This window comes from Cervus elaphus, chromosome 14 (assembly GCF_910594005.1).
Source record: "Cervus elaphus chromosome 14, mCerEla1.1, whole genome shotgun sequence".
NCBI classification, from domain to species: domain Eukaryota; kingdom Metazoa; phylum Chordata; class Mammalia; order Artiodactyla; family Cervidae; genus Cervus; species Cervus elaphus.
The window spans coordinates 59,023,832-59,037,916 of NC_057828.1; the positions used below are offsets into that span (position 1 = coordinate 59,023,832).

At 34.1% G+C, this 14,085-nt stretch overlaps 1 protein-coding gene across 4 annotated transcripts in view; it reads right to left on the reverse strand.

The window, feature by feature from the left end:
* COP1 (COP1 E3 ubiquitin ligase) overlaps positions 1 to 14,085 on the reverse strand; it is a 214,756-nt gene that overhangs the window by 144,198 nt on the left and 56,473 nt on the right. For all 4 annotated transcript variants that reach the window (XM_043924369.1, XM_043924370.1, XM_043924371.1 and 1 more), the window contains 2 exons: positions 4,559 to 4,618; positions 1,346 to 1,422 (listed from right to left, as the gene is read on the reverse strand). In XM_043924369.1, the coding sequence (XP_043780304.1) occupies positions 1,346 to 1,422; positions 4,559 to 4,618 (137 nt within the window). The remainder of the gene's footprint in view (positions 1 to 1,345; positions 1,423 to 4,558; positions 4,619 to 14,085) is intronic.

The following is a 14,085-nucleotide window of genomic DNA, read 5'->3' on the forward strand; positions in this document are numbered from 1 at the left end:
CATAATACTATATTGTTAATATGTTATTAAAAGTCACCAGTGAGAGATTAACAAAGACCAGGGGCTTCCCTAGCAGCTCAGATGGTAATAAAGACCTGGCCACAACAGACAGAAACAAATGCTATATAAAGTGATATGACAGAGAGTGATATGATAATGAGAATTATCAGTTTATTAGAGAAGACGTTGTGATATGACAACTTTTACTTGCCTGGATGCACTCACATAATAAATATTCTATTTACACAGATCCCACATATGTCAGGAAGTGAATGCTAAGCTAAAGATAATATCCCACAGACTGAATCGTTCCCAAGTGTTTTAAAGAAAATAAAATATGGACAAAACCAAGCTGAATTACGCAGGTAAAGTGATCCCAGAATCACTCAGAACTTATGCGGATTCTCTATAAAATGGTTACTGAAATATATCAAACATACCAGGAATGTTATTTTGCTAGAATATTCCTTGTGTCCCTTCCCCACATATCATCCCAAACTAGATGTAGAATGGCTTTCCTGATCTGACACAGGCCGCGAAGTTAGTGTAATCTCTGTCCTGCCACTGGACTGCTTGAAAATCCATGTGTTATCCTAAAACTATTTGTCTAAAAAGCTTCTGTGGGACCACAATTGTGAATGGATTAGCAAGTTAAAAACATGTAAAATTTCTCCTGCCCTGAACATAACAAAAAAGTTCAAATTCAAATGTTAGGTAGTAGATATTTCATCAATAGCACTTTAAATTTACATAGGGACCATAGACATTCTCCATATTTCACAAAAACACACTGAAGGAGGCCAGTCACTACCACTATTTAAAATCTAGGGAAACAGTCATGAGCAAGATATATGTAATTCCTGCTCTATAGAGAATACAGAAGGGAACACTTAATTAAATTAATAATGGGGAGTTATAAAGAAACTAGCAGAGATGTCTAAACAAACAGATCTATCTAATTCAACAGGACAGTGGCAAAGTCAAAGGTATTAGTTTAACTAACTTTTCCCTAATATTACCATTTCATTCTCTCAAATTAGAGATTTTTAATGTCATCTGATTTTAATTCACAATATATTCAAAGCTACTATTATTTTGAGAAATCTACCAAACTTTTAATTCATTACTGAATTCACAGTATTATAATATTCTACTACCTGTGCCTGGCATAAAATTTAAAGCATAAAGGAAAGAGATGGGCCATCTGAATCTCATTTCTACATCATGACCAAAAGTAATTTCTCAGGAGTTGTGTTCATTACACGGAAAAGGCTACCAAGGACTAATACCATATGTGCACTTTATAACATAAATCCAAAGCAATTACAGGTTTCAAGCTTTGTACCTGTGTGATGGAGAAGGAGCTTCAAATTGAGGCACTGTGCTATCCTCACTGACAGGAGAATATAAGCCGCTCATTTCCTGGAAGTACAATTATTAGAGTTATAGACACTCCAAAGAGAAGATATATAAGTCAAAAGGAGCTATTTATTTCTTTCCAATCCCAGGTTTTATCAGTTCCTTTTTGTCTCAACATCCAAATTTCTCAAGGTTTCCTCTCCATAGAGTACAAAAACAAGGATATCTGAAACTTATGAGACAAGTCTTTTTTATGATATACATACTTAAAGAACTAGAAATTCTTTAATAAATATTATTCATTACTAATGAAGCCACCAAATGCAGAAAAAGACAAATGTAAATTTTTTTAATGAGACATACTGTACATTATGTGAACAGTGAACTAGCCAATAATTTTTAATCAAGGTGAGAACCTACTGATAAATATTAAGGTAAGTATGGCAACTGACTAAACAGACCTTTGTCAGCGAAGGAATGACTCTGCTTTTTAATACACTGTCTAGGTGTGTGTTAGCGTTAGTCAATCAGTTGTGTCCAACTCTCTGCAACCCCACAAACTGTAGCCTTCCAAGCAAGAATAGTGGAGGGGATTGCCATTCCCTTCTCCAGAGGATCTTCCCGACCCAGGGACTGAACCTGGGTTAGTCGCAGCTTTTCTTCCAGGAGCAAGCATCTTTTAATTTCATGGCTACAATCACCATCTGCAGTGAGTTTGGAGCCCAAGTAAATAAAATCTGTCACTGTTTCCATTTTTCCTCCATATAAGTTAAATAAGCAGGGTGACAATATGCAGCCTTGATGTACTCCTTTCCCAATTTTAAACCAGTCCATTGTTCCATGTCTAGTTCTAACTGTTCTGTCTTGACCTGCATAGAGGTTTCACAGGAGGTAGGTAAGGTGGTCTAGTATTCCCATCTCGAAGAATTTTCCACAGTTTTTTGTGATCCACACAAAGGCTTTAGAGTAGTCAATGAAACAGAAGATGTTTTTCTGGAATTCTCTTGCTTTTTCAATGATCCAACATATGTTGGCAATTTGATCTCTGGTTCCTCTGCCTTTTCTAAATCCAGCTTGAACATCTGGAAGTTCTTGGTTCATGTACTGTTGTAGCCTACCTTGGAGAATTTTGAGCATTCCTTTGCTAGCATGTGAAATGAGGGCAACTGTGTAGTACTTTGAACATTTCATTGGCTTTGCTCTTCCTGGGGACTGGAATGAAAACTGAACTTTTCCAGTCCTGTGGCCACTGCTGAGTTTTTCAAATTTGCCGGCATATTGAGTGTAGCACTTTCACAGCATCGTCTTTTAGGATTTGAAATAGCTCAGTTGGAATTGCATCACCTCCACTAGCTTTGTTTGTAGTGATACTTCCTAAGGCCCACTTGACTTCGCACTCCGAGATGTCTGGGTCTAGGTGAGTGATCCATCGTGGTTATCTGGGTCATTAAGATCCTTTTTGTACAGTTCTTCTGTGTATTCTTGCCACCTTTTCTTAATAGCTTCTACTTCTGTTAGGTCCACACTGTTCCTGTCCTTTATTGAGCCCATCTTTGCATGAAATGTTCCCTTGGTATCTCTAATTTTCTTGAAGAGATCTCAGTCTTTCCCATTCTATTGTTTTCCTCTATTTCTCTGCACTGATCACTGAGGAAGGCTTTCTTATCTCTCCATGCTATTCTTTGGAACTCTGCATGCAGATGGGTGTATCTTTCCTTTTCTCCCTTGCCTTTCGCTTCTCTTCTTTTCTCAGCTATTTGTAAGGCCTCGCCAGACAACCATTTTGCCTTTCTGCATTTCTTTTTCTTGGAGATGGTTTTGATTACCACCTCATGTACAATATTATGAAACTCCATACACCATTCTTCAGGCACTCTATCAGATCTAATCTGTTGAATCTATTCATTACTTACACTGTATAATCGTAAGGGATTTGATTTAGGTCATACCTGAATGGTCTAGTGGTTTTCCCTGCTTTCTTCAGTTTAAGTATGAATTTTACAATAAGGAGTTTGTGATCTGAGCCACAGTCAGTACCTAGTCTTGTTTTTGCTGACTATATAGATCTTCTCCATCTTTGGCTACAAAGAATATAATCAATCTGATTTTGGTATTGACCATCTGGTGATGTCCATGTGTAGAGTAGTCTCTTGTGCTGTTGGAAGAGGGTGTTTGCTACAGAAGACCAATGCGTTCTTCTGGCAAAACTCTGTTAGCCTTTGCCCTGCTTCATTTCGTACTACAAGGTGAAACTTGCCTGTTACTCCTGCTATCTCTTGATTTTCTACTATTCATTCCAGTCCCCTATGACAAAAAGGACATCTTTTTAGGGTTCTATAAAGTTCTATAAAGTCTTGTAGGTCTTCACAGAACTGTTCTACTTTACCTTCTTTGGCATTAGTCAAAGTTACGGTTTTTCTAGCAGTCATGTACTAATGCGAGAGTTGGACCATAAAGAAGGCTAAGCACTGAAGAATTGATGCTTTTCAATTGTGGGGTTGGAGAAGATTCTTGAGAGTCCCTTGGACTGCAAGGGGATCAAACCACTCAATCCTAAGGAAATCAATCTTGAATACTCATTGGAGGGACTGATGCTGATGCTGAAACTCCAATGCTTTGGCCACTTGATACAAAGAGCCGAATCACTCAAAAAGACCCTGATGCTGGGAAAGATTGAAAGCAGGAGGAGAAGCAGAAGACAGAGGACGAGATGGTTCGATAGCATCACCGACTCAATAAATATGAGTCTGGGCAAGCTTTAGGAGATGGTGAAGGACAGGGAAGCCTGGTGTGCTGCGGTCCATGGGGCCACAAAGAGCTGGACATGACTGAGCGACTGAATCGCAACTGGATCATTACTGTTCAACTCTCTGAGCAACAACAGCAACTGGATCATTACTGTTCAACTCACCAAAGTATAAAAAAACAGGATATATCAGTCACTACTTTGAAAATATTCTTTGCAAACATTAAGAAAAGTAACATCCCTCTTGATGCAAATATTAGCTTTGTTTACTAACTGCTTAAACTCTAACTTTCAGAGGAAAAGGGCTCCTAATAAATTATCACAGAAATTATGCCTGTTACTTTCTATATAATGGAGACTAATCCCATAAATTTAATGCAGCAATTTAAAAGAAAAGCAAAATTTTCATGAAATTGAAAAGCTACTCGAGATGTAAGAAATTCTTGATCTTACTTCCACTCTTTTGATATCCTCTTCCAAAACACTTAACTCCTTCTGAATCTGCTCCAGTTGCTGTAGATTAGAGAGGGGAAAAAAAAAAAGCCTAAACCAAACCACACTAGCATCACCACAATCATAAAGTAATTTTATATTTGGAATATGATTTCTAGGAAATTGTGCACTAATGGTAAAATGTAGGGGTGAAAAACAGCAGATAAAAAGCACTGAACATTCCTATGTTAAAAACTAAATGTAAAGACTTAATATTTAAGAAAATAGTACTTTCTTTAATACAGTAATTAACTTTTTAATAAAAATATTAAAGATGAACAATAACAGCATGATTTAGTAAAAACAGAAGATATCCAAAGAACTTTCAAATCACCTTATTTAACTGTCAGCAATTAATGTCAGCATGTCAGTTGTTAACCTCATTTTAAAAATAAAAATAAGTCTCAAAGATTAAATTCTATTACCCAAAAGCAATCACAAGTTACCCTCTTAAGCATTTTTTAAAACATATTTAAGATAATGCCTCATCTTTGACATTTTGCCTATTGCACCATAACTTTTCTCCATGCCTTTAAAATGCAAAAATTTTAATTATTATATCATATTTAATGATATATTTGACAATCATAAGTAATTCTGAACCAATGAGTCTGCATTTTAGATTATATGAGTCTGCATTCCAAATTTTATTGAGATTACTAAAGTGAAATTATTTGATCAAGAGAAATAGCAACTCTTCACTACATGAAAAAAACTGCTTTCCAGAAACACTATCAAATTTAAGTTTCTATAATTATTATAAATAAGTGGCTGTCTTAATCTAAGCCAAATATACTGAAGCCAATTTTATTTTTTGGTCATGTTGTGCAGCATGCAGGATCTCAGTTCCCCAAATAGGAATCGAACCCATGTCCCCTGTGTTGGGAGCTCTGAGTATCAACCACTGAACTTTCAGGGAAAACCCCTGAGCAAGTTTTTAGAATACAAAATAACAATAATGAATATATTTATGTAATACTTATTGCCAGATGTGCAATAGGAAGTATTACACAGGAAAATAATCACAGAAAGATTAAGTGACTTGCCCAAGATCGCAGTAAGTACACAGCAGAACTGGAGTTGAAATCAAAGCAGCCTTCTTGTTTCAGAATTCATGCTGTTAACTACTGTGTTATATCACTACTACTTGAAAACAGTACCTTATTATTTAACTTTATTTTACCTAATGACTAGCAGGAGTAAACATTTTTAAGCATGTTTTCTTCTGAGGCAATATATAGACAGTTGATAAAATACAGTTGATAATTTATAGACAGTTGATAATAACTCAAATATTAACCAATCTTAAACATTTTGCTAAGTACTGTGAAGAACGGGATTTAGAAAACTCTAGCCCTTGGCCTCATGGAATTCAGTCTAGGGAAGAGCTTCTGGGTTGGTGAACATGTACGTTGGTGAGTACATGAAGATGCTGGGAGAACGGCACACCTGGAGAGGGTAGGGAAGCTCCATGCCCCTTCCCACATATCTCTTTTCTATCCTTTTACAATAAACCGATAATCCATTAAGGAAACGATGTTCCTGTTATGTGATCCATTTTAGCACATTATCAAATCCTTGGAGAAGGGCAGGGGAACTGCCAATTTATAGCCAGTAGGTTAAATATACAAATGACTTCTTGGACATGCAGTTATGATCTGAAGGGGCAGCTCAGCCTTGTGGGACCGAGTCCTCAACCAGTGGAATCTGCGGCCAACTCCAAGTAGATAGTGTTAGATAGAACTGACCTGAATTGAGTTTCAGGACACTCTGCTTGTGTCTACAGAGGACTGGAGAACTAGTTGGTGTAAGAAATCACCTACACATTTGGTGGCCAGAAATATGGAGAGAGGTAATGAATAAAGGAAACAAGTATTCTCCTTTCAGGCATCAATATAAGACATTACAGTATAGGAAATAGAAGAAAGACAAAGGATAACTGTTTTAAAATGCAAAAAGGAACAACTAGCCTAAATTCACTCTGCAAATGTGTTTCATAAACCAGAGAGGCAGAATCTAGAATAAAAGCATAAAGCAGAGACCAAGAATGTTTTGGAAATAAATGAAGAAAAGTTCATAAAGCTGAACTGTCATTATCTAAATGAAAACGGACCACAAATGGGAATGAAAATTGACAAACTTCTGGATCAAATCTGCCTTAACACTATTGTGAGTTTGGGGGGGTACTAAAAAAAAAAAAAAATAATAAATACACAAGATGGAGAACTGCTACTTGAGAGCACAGTCCAAAGTCATCAATAGAAAGCACTCTCAACACAGTATACTATATTACAACCCAAAGAAATTATTTTAAAAATTTGAAAAGTGAAGAACATAAGTCTGAATCCCTTAAGACTAAAACATAAAAGAATTCAAAAATAGAACCCCCTTTAATTGGCATTAGCTTTGGTGCAGTTAGGTTATCATTGGCACTCATTTATTTGACCTTCACTATGATTGAATAAAAATACGCTGAAGTATTAAATTCAGTATCTTAATTTTGTTTTTTGGAGCTAATATAATTAGAATAAATTACAGTTGCCAAGACCTCGTCAACTATCTGAAACATTCAAAACTGAACAAAAGAATACTGATAAACTTCCAGGGGGAAAAAAAAAAAGCTGGTTTTAAAAAAAAGTAGCAAAATTAATAATACTATATAATATATAAACAAAAAAGCACTAAAAATAAATTTTTTTAAAAAAGCACTGTATATTGATTAGAATATCCAATATCCAGAACACTGATAACACCAAAAGCTGAAAAAGATGTGTAGCAACAAGAACTCTCATTTATTCTTGGTAGGAATGAAAAATTGTACAGCCACTCTGAAAGGCAGTTTGGCAGTTTCTTTAAAAATTATACATATTCTTATCATATAAGCCAGTAAACACACTCCTTGGTATTTACCCAAGTGAGTTGAAAACTTTGATTCCAAAAAAACACATTGATAGCAGCTTTAGTCATAATTAACAATACTTGAAACAACCAAGATGTCCTTCAGATGAATGGATAAACAGTAGTTCATAAAGACAATGGAATAATATTCAGTGCTAAGAAGAAATGAGCTTCCAAGTCATAAAAAAAATGAGGAAATTTAAATGTGTTATTACTATGGGGTATATGGAAAATCTCTGTACTGTCTTTTCAATTCTTCTGTGAACTTAAAACTGCTCTAAAAAAGTCTTTTAAAAAATATAAATACAGTGAAGTAACTCTTAAAGAAAAAACATAAGAACAAAAAAGTCAAAAGAGAAAAGAAACAAAAACATAACAAAATGGCAGGCTTAAACTCTTTTACATTAAATGTAAATGGTTTAAATACAAAATTATAAGACTGAGTCTGGCAGAATGAATGAAAAACCTCTGCTGTATATAAGAAATTCACCTCAAATAAGTTAGTAAAACAACAAAGAACCAAAGATTCAGTAGGATGCAAAACATTCTCACCACACTGTGCAACTGCAGGAAACACATTCTTTCCAAGCACGAATATTTCAAAATTTAATAAACTAACATGTGACAGTGCAAATATCATACTATAAAAACCAAATTATTTTCTGATAACAATGCAATTATAACAAAAATCCGTATTTTTTTTTTTAAAAAAAGGCCTCCATTGGTAGTATAGTAGATAAGAATCCACCTGCAAATGCAGGGGACATGGGTTTGATTCCTGGTCCAGGAAGACTCCACATGCCACGGGGCAATTAAGTCCATGTACCACAATTACTGAGCCTGCTCTCTAGAGCCCATGAACCACAATTACTGAGGCCTGCGTGCCTAGAACCTGTGCCTGGCAACAAGAGAAGCCACCACAATGAGAAGCCTGTGCACAGCAACGAAGAGTAGCCCCATCTGACACAACTAGAGAAAGCCCACAGGCAGCAATGAAGATCCAACACAACCAAACATAAAATAAGTAACTTCTTTTTAAATGAAAGAATCCCAACATCCAAGTAATAAGTTTATCTATAAATAACCCACATGCCTAAGAAAAAGTATAACGAAAATTAGAGACTACTTTCAACTAAGGAATAACAAACAAAATGTCATACCAAAATTATTAGATGCAACTAAAAGAATTATGGCCTGAAATGTGTATATTATTAAAAATAAAGTCTTCCTACTAATATGTATATCCAAGTTAACAAATTAGAAAAGAAACAACAAAATAAAGCCAAAAAAGTAGAAGGATGGACAATGTAATTATTAAGAAAATGGAAAACAAAAATAAAGTAGAGAACATAAACAAAGCCAAAAAGCTGGTTCCTGGATAAAACTCATAAAATTGATACATCCCTGAATACCTGACATGACCTGATCAAAACAAACAAACAAACAGAAAAATGTACAGCACCAATAAGCAGAATCAGGAATGAAAGACATCACTAAAAACTCTAGTGGTATTAAAAATTTAGTATTAAGACCAATCTAATACTAAAAAATTTGAAAATTTAGAAGAAACAGACAACTCTTAGAAAAAATGCAACATGTCAAAAATGGCATCTAAAACAAAACTCTGAATATGCAGTAAATGAATCAACCAAGTTTCTGCAAACAACAGGTCCATACAGCTTTTCCAGCAAAATCCTTAAACATTCAGCAAAGATATTCATCCTAGATTATACAAATTCTTCCAGAAAACAGAAAAAGAGGGTACATTCTCCAACCAATTTGATAAAACCAACTTTATAACAAAACCAGACAAGATCAGTGTATAAAAAGTTAAAGAACAACCTTATTAATGAATATAGATGCAATAAGGGAGCAAAGGAGGGCAAACAACTGTCCTACTTATCTAGAATGCGGAACATTCAGTGATAAAACTAAACACTCTCGGGCAAATCAGGACAGTTGGTCACCCTAGGTGCAAAGTTGATTGAGTTTTTAATGTTAAACAAATAATGATCCATTTTAAATGAAAAAAAAATTATATCATCTCAACTGCACAAAAATTTTGGAGAATACTCAACCCCCACTTACAATTAAAAAAAAAAAATTCTCTTAGGAAACTGGGAATAGAAACTTAGCTCCTTGAAAGATTAAAAAAAATACCTACCAAAAACCTACAGAAAACATCATACCTAATGGTGACACGTCGAAAGCTTTCACTTTGAGATCAGCACCAAGACTAGGATGCCCCGCTATCACCACTTCTATTCATCATTGTACCGGATATCCTAGCCAGCAGAGTAAGACAAGAAAAATAAATAAAGGATATAAGGATCATAAAGAAAGAAACTAAACTGTTATTATTTGCAGATGATGTTGTGTGCAAAGAAAATACAAAATAATCTACAAATTATCAGAATTAATGATTTTACCAAAGTTGCTGGATACAAAAAAAAGAAAAGTATGTGTCAAAATCAATTCCATTTCTATATGCCAGCAATAAATAGTAAGAAACTGAAATTAAAGACACAGACATCACTTAGAATAGCATAAAAATGATTGAAGACCTAAGGACAACTCTAAAATAGAGATATATAAGAATAATATCATGAAAAATATCAAAATTTTGGAGGCCATTTTTAAGGACCTAAATATAGAGAGAGAAATACCATGTTCAACGGCTAGAGGACTCAATACTGTAAAGAGAGCTTCCCAAATTGATCGATGGAGTCAAAGTAATCCCAATAAAAATCACAGCAGGTATACCATGGAAACGTATCAGCCAGTTTTAAAATTTATAGAGAAATACAAAGAGCCAGAATAGCTGCGACTTTCCTAAAAAAAGAAGAGTAACTTACTTCAAAATTCCAGTATTTAATACAATGTGGTATTGCCAGAAAGACAGACAAACAGACTAGTGGAGCAAAAGAGAGCCTGGAAACAGACCCATGTATGTATGGACATATGATGTATGACAGATGTGGTATTTCAAAGCAATGGGAAAAGGATGAACCTTTTAATTAAGGATGCTTGGACATCTGGATATTCATATGAAAAATTCCCAAGTAGATTATAGATGTATGCATGAAAAAAAAGAATAAAAGATTCAAGTAGATAATATAGCAAAATGTCTTCATGACCTCAGGTGGAGAATTCTTTACCTAATAGAAAAGGCACTAATTATAACAAGCAAAACTAATAAATTTGACTCCACTATAGACAGAAACTTCTCTTCATCAAATAACATCATTAAGACAATGAAAAAAATTAGCCCAATTAGAGGGGAGAAAGATCTGCTATAGATAAGTAGGTAGACAGAACAAAGAATTTTTATCTAGAATATATAAGCAAACCAGAAGGAAAATCAATGAAATAGAAAAGATGCACAAAGCTTAAACCAAGTACTTCATACATATACAAAAACCCAAATGACCAATTCATAGTACTGAGTACTCAACCTCATTATCCATCAGGGAAATGAAACTTAAAGTCACAAAGAGATACCAATATATATCCCAAGATGAGCTAAACTGAAAAAAGTCTACTGATATCAAGTACTGGTAAGAATATAGTACAATAGGAACATTCCTACAATTCCTGTAGGAAGAGTAACCAATTCAACCACTCAGGCATTGTTTGGCATTATCTACTAAATTTGAAGATGTACATATCCTATGACTTAATAATTCCATTTCTACATATGAAGCATAGAGATATATATTCTAATATATATCTTGATAAAATATATATATGAGACAGTAACACTGTTTGCAATAACAAAAATGGTGTGTATTCAATAGAATACTATACAACAACAAAAGTGAATCAATTATAGCCATATACAACACTAGGGATGAATCTTAACACTGAGCCAAAGAGAAGAACAAAACATTACATAATGCAGAAATGCATTTATATTAATTCAAAAGAAGAGACTTATAAATTAAAAATACTTAGACTTTAAAACAATAAAGAAAAACAGAGAGGTTAGAATACTGACTACCTAAAGGCAAGGGAAAAGACTATAATCTGGAAAGAGTAGGCGAAGAGCTTTATGAGTCCTAGCAAAAATCTATCATTGGATCAGGATGGTGGTTACATGGAAGATCGCGCTATGAATCTTTAAACTTTGATTTGTTTAACAAAGTTTTCTGTGCTTTATTTCATATAAAAATATTAAAATGCAATATATTTATATTCAAAATAAAACTTCAAACAAAACCAAAAGGAAACGAAGACTCCTCAAAACTGTCCTATTACAGAGAATTAAAAAGGTACCACAAACGACTAAAAGCATATTTTAAAATTAAATTGAATGAAATGTAAGGCAAATTGCTCAAATGCTGGTACAAATTTGCAACGAGGAGACTGGCTTTTACATAGAACCTGGAGCCCTCCTGTTCAATCTCACTTTGAAGAAAGAACAGCATGTTCATTTAAAAACATATATTTGTTAAGTGCTGTAGTAGGCTGGCTCTAAGACAGCCTCCAAAGAGTCCCACCTCAGAATCCATAACCTGTGTAATTCCATCTTTGTGTGGGCTGGACCCAAAAATTTGCTTCTAATAGAAAAAACATTTGTTGAAATGTAACTTTCAAGATTAAGCTACAGAAAGCTTGTGACTGCTGTCTATAAAACCCTCTCATTTTCTTACTTTCTCACTCTGAGGAAGTCAGCTGCCATGGAGTAAGTTATCCTATGGAGAAGCCCATGTGGTAAGAATTTGGTTATCTCTTTCCAACAGCCAATAAGTACTGGATGCATTCCTATCCCCGTAGAACCTTAAGATAACTGCTGCCCTGGCCAACACCTGGATTGCTTGTAGCTTGGTGAGAAACCCTGAGCCAAGGCACTCAGTTATTCTACACCAGGATTCCTGACACTAGATATTACATAAATGTTTGCTGTTTTTAAGCCATTCAATGTGAGGGTAACTTGTTACACAGAAATAAATAACTAATGAAAATGCCTACTCTGCGCCTTGCACATTCCCTTCTCCTAATGCTCAAAAGAGAGTCAATAGAAAAAAATTAAAAAACAAAAGTTAAATCTACAATTCTAAAAGCAAGATGTGACACTTGAACAAGTAAGTATGTTAACTCTGAAAAGCAGATTCAACTGCCCAATTAGAAGTTCTGCATAAAATCACAAAGCTAATATCCAAAGTCTGAAAGTTAATCTCGAGGAAAAAAAAAATCAAAAGCAGTAACTGACCTCCTGGTCAATCTGTATTATTTTATAGTTATATGCTATATCCTTCTTGCCTGAAATGATTTCAACTCTAAATGTGTTGCAAGCATTAAGACACTCTAGAGAAGTATGAAAAATCTCAGAGAAAAAAGAAAACCTTAATAATCCAGATCATAGATAATAATCAGCCACTTCATTTAATCCCCAGTTATCTTTATGTTTGGACTGTTCACTTAATTGATTCAATATCAAGTAATTTCCTATGTACTAATTTCATTCAATGAGTTGAAAGTCTAATATAAAAAGGACCACATAAAACTACTTCAAAACAATTTGATGCTGTTTTAGGAGGGGAGAAAGTATGTATGAAATAGAAAAAACTATCACTTTCCAAAGAATTTGCTATAGCAAAGATGGCTGGGTACTGAATTAATAATTTTGTTTCCATATGTCATAAAATGTCCAGCTTTATTACTTAAAGTATGATTCAAGGACCAAGAGCATCATCATCTGGAGCTTGCTAGAAATGCAGATTATCAGGCTCCAACACACACACTCTACATCAGAACTTGGATTCTAAGAAAATCCTCAGGTGATTCTTAAACAAACTGAAGACAAAGTACCCACCAAAAAAATAAATTAAAAGTCATTTAAGTATATATAAGTCTTCAATTTATAATGAAAATTATTTTAATAGATATTAAAACATATTAAAATCACAACTGCTACCTCAGCAAAAGTTAAAGGAAAATACAATCATAAACCATGTGAACAACATTTAGCTATAAACAGAAGCATAACATGGAAAAATCCAATCTAACAAAGTAAAAAAAAGTTAAAAATAGACATCATGAGTAGTCAAAAAAAAGTGGAAATATCCAACTAAGATAATATAAAGTTCTGGCAATGCACAGTTATCAAAATAAGTTCTCATTTTTTTATCTTCAAAAAATAATAAAGACTGCCTGGAGCCTAAAATACATGGTTATATTTTTTTGAGTGAAAATGACCTAATTAGACAACTGAAAGTAAAAATATAAGATCTGAGTCAATTAGGAATTTAAATATAAAACAGTTTTCAAAGTTATTTTAGCATGCTACTGAGAACATAGGATTTTGTCTTTGGTTTTCCCATATTCTGTACTATTGTGAAATGACTTTGACATGTTAAAATGCTTAGTTAGCACACTATGGTTATAAAATTTCTAATAAAAAGTTATTTTTTAGTTATCCTGCATGACTTACACTTTCCAAGTTCTAAATAGGTAGCTATATTTTTACTTGTTTTTCCTCTCCAGCATGCATTTCAATCATAGGAAAACTGTAACTCCTATGTTTTCTTTTCAGGGTAAAAGTTTGGCTGTCATTTGAGCCTAACTTTCATTCTTTGTAGCTATTCCTT